This window comes from Sardina pilchardus, chromosome 3, assembly GCF_963854185.1.
Source record: "Sardina pilchardus chromosome 3, fSarPil1.1, whole genome shotgun sequence".
NCBI lineage: Eukaryota > Metazoa > Chordata > Actinopteri > Clupeiformes > Clupeidae > Sardina > Sardina pilchardus.
The window spans coordinates 35,278,529-35,280,112 of NC_084996.1; the positions used below are offsets into that span (position 1 = coordinate 35,278,529).

Below are 1,584 nucleotides of genomic sequence, written 5' to 3' on the forward strand. Positions count from 1 at the left end.
GAGACCCCGGCCTTGGAGTCGCGGGCCGAGCGCATCGCCCGCTACAAGGCGGAGCGGCGGAGGGAGCTGGCCGAGCGCTACGGCAACCTGGACGAGGAGCTGCCCTCCAAGTGGGTGAGGAGGGAGAGGGCGGGGCGCCGGGCGGGGGACTCCGCCCTCACGGACAGGGGGCTCTCCAGCGGGGTGAACGGGGGCACGACGGGCGAGCATGGCAGAGGGCCACACTGGGAGGGTGGCACGGCGGCGGCACCGGAGCATGACCCCCTCCCCCCAAAGATGTCCAACGGCTTTGAGACGGACCTCCCAGAGTCCTCCAGCCTGAACAGGTAACACAGGAGAGCTAGAGTGGCAGATGGGACATGAGGGAGACATGAGTGTGGCTGTGTGGGGTAGTGGGGTCAGGGTTGGAGGACATTGCTATGCATCCTGCAAGCCAGTCTCATGTCATAGATTGAACAATGTAACAAAAGCAGCAAAAATAACCCTCGGGGTGGTCTATCAGGATTCTTCTGATGGTTTGATAGTTTCTGATGGACTGTTGGTGTCACAGTCAAAATTCAAAAAGAATGACAGAAAAGTCTTATAAACTTTAAAACGAAAAAAGTTAAAAAAAACTAGTTTAGTGACCACATGTCATTTACCAACATTCACAGTTAAATGAAGAGAAGTTCACATTGTGTTGGACTATCCTGCATTACAGCTTATTTGAGTCCCATGCACGAAAGGCTCTCCATCAGGGCAGACTACGCATGTGTGTGGTGTCCTCACTGGTTGCAGAAGGTGTGTACTGGGCAGGGGTTCAAGTGAACAGGTTGGCACAAACTCTCCCTTGACCTCCAATCCCCTCCCCCTGACCTGTTCTCCTCAGTGAGCCTTCTCCTACAGTGCGTATAAGCAGTGAGCTTTTGGGTTTTCTCCTGGAGACAAACCACAGAGACACTGGCTGAGGACTGCTACCTTTCTAGAGTTGGCAAAGTCTGCTCCTTCCCATCTTCCCATCTTTGTTCCCACTTCCCCTCTAGGATTTCATCCTCTGTTTCTTCTCCCTCTCCCTCCCCCGCTCCTCCACTCCAGGCAGGGCCCGCTCGCTGGTGGGGAGCCAGACACGCCCCACCTGCACACCCATGTCTCCGTCGGCCAGCTGAGGAGCGCCTTACTGCAGCACACCTCAGGCGGAGCCCAGCCAGAGAAAGCGTAGGGCCCTCAGCTGTGTGTTTGTGTGTGTGCGCGTGTGCGTGTGTGTGTGTGTGTGTGAGTCACTGATGCGTGTGAAATCCAGCTTCTACCAGTTCCCGAGAGCGCTGGGCATGGTGTAGCAGCAGTGTCGCTGTGGATAACAGCATCTGCTAAACTCTAGCCAACCCTTTAACTTTAACCCTCAGCATTTCACCTCAAGCTGCTTGACTGACTTTGAATGCCCTTGACATGCTGTTCACACTGTGCAAACAGGAGCAGCAGCCGTAGGTAAAGAGGGTGCACGATTGTATGGTCATTTTACCTGCCTGGCACCTCCAACTACCTCTGTCCCATCTGTCTGTCTGCAGTGTCCATCTGTCTGTTCGACATGTCCACTCCATCCATCTC

The 1,584-nt window shown here is 55.0% G+C and overlaps 1 protein-coding gene across 2 annotated transcripts in view; it reads left to right on the forward strand.

Moving 5' to 3' along the window:
• The first annotated feature begins 209 nt into the window (after nucleotides 1–209).
• The window catches only part of svilc (supervillin c), a 20,202-nt gene continuing 18,827 nt past the window's right edge, over nucleotides 210–1,584 (forward strand). Inside the window, exons 1-2 of one of the 2 annotated variants that reach the window (XM_062533058.1) lie at nucleotides 232–326; nucleotides 1,075–1,194. In XM_062533058.1, coding sequence (XP_062389042.1) covers nucleotides 277–326; nucleotides 1,075–1,194 — 170 coding nt within the window. In that variant the 5' untranslated portion in view covers nucleotides 232–276. Of the gene's footprint in view, nucleotides 327–1,074; nucleotides 1,195–1,584 lie in introns of both variants that reach the window. The other variant, XM_062533059.1, reaches the window with a different exon arrangement.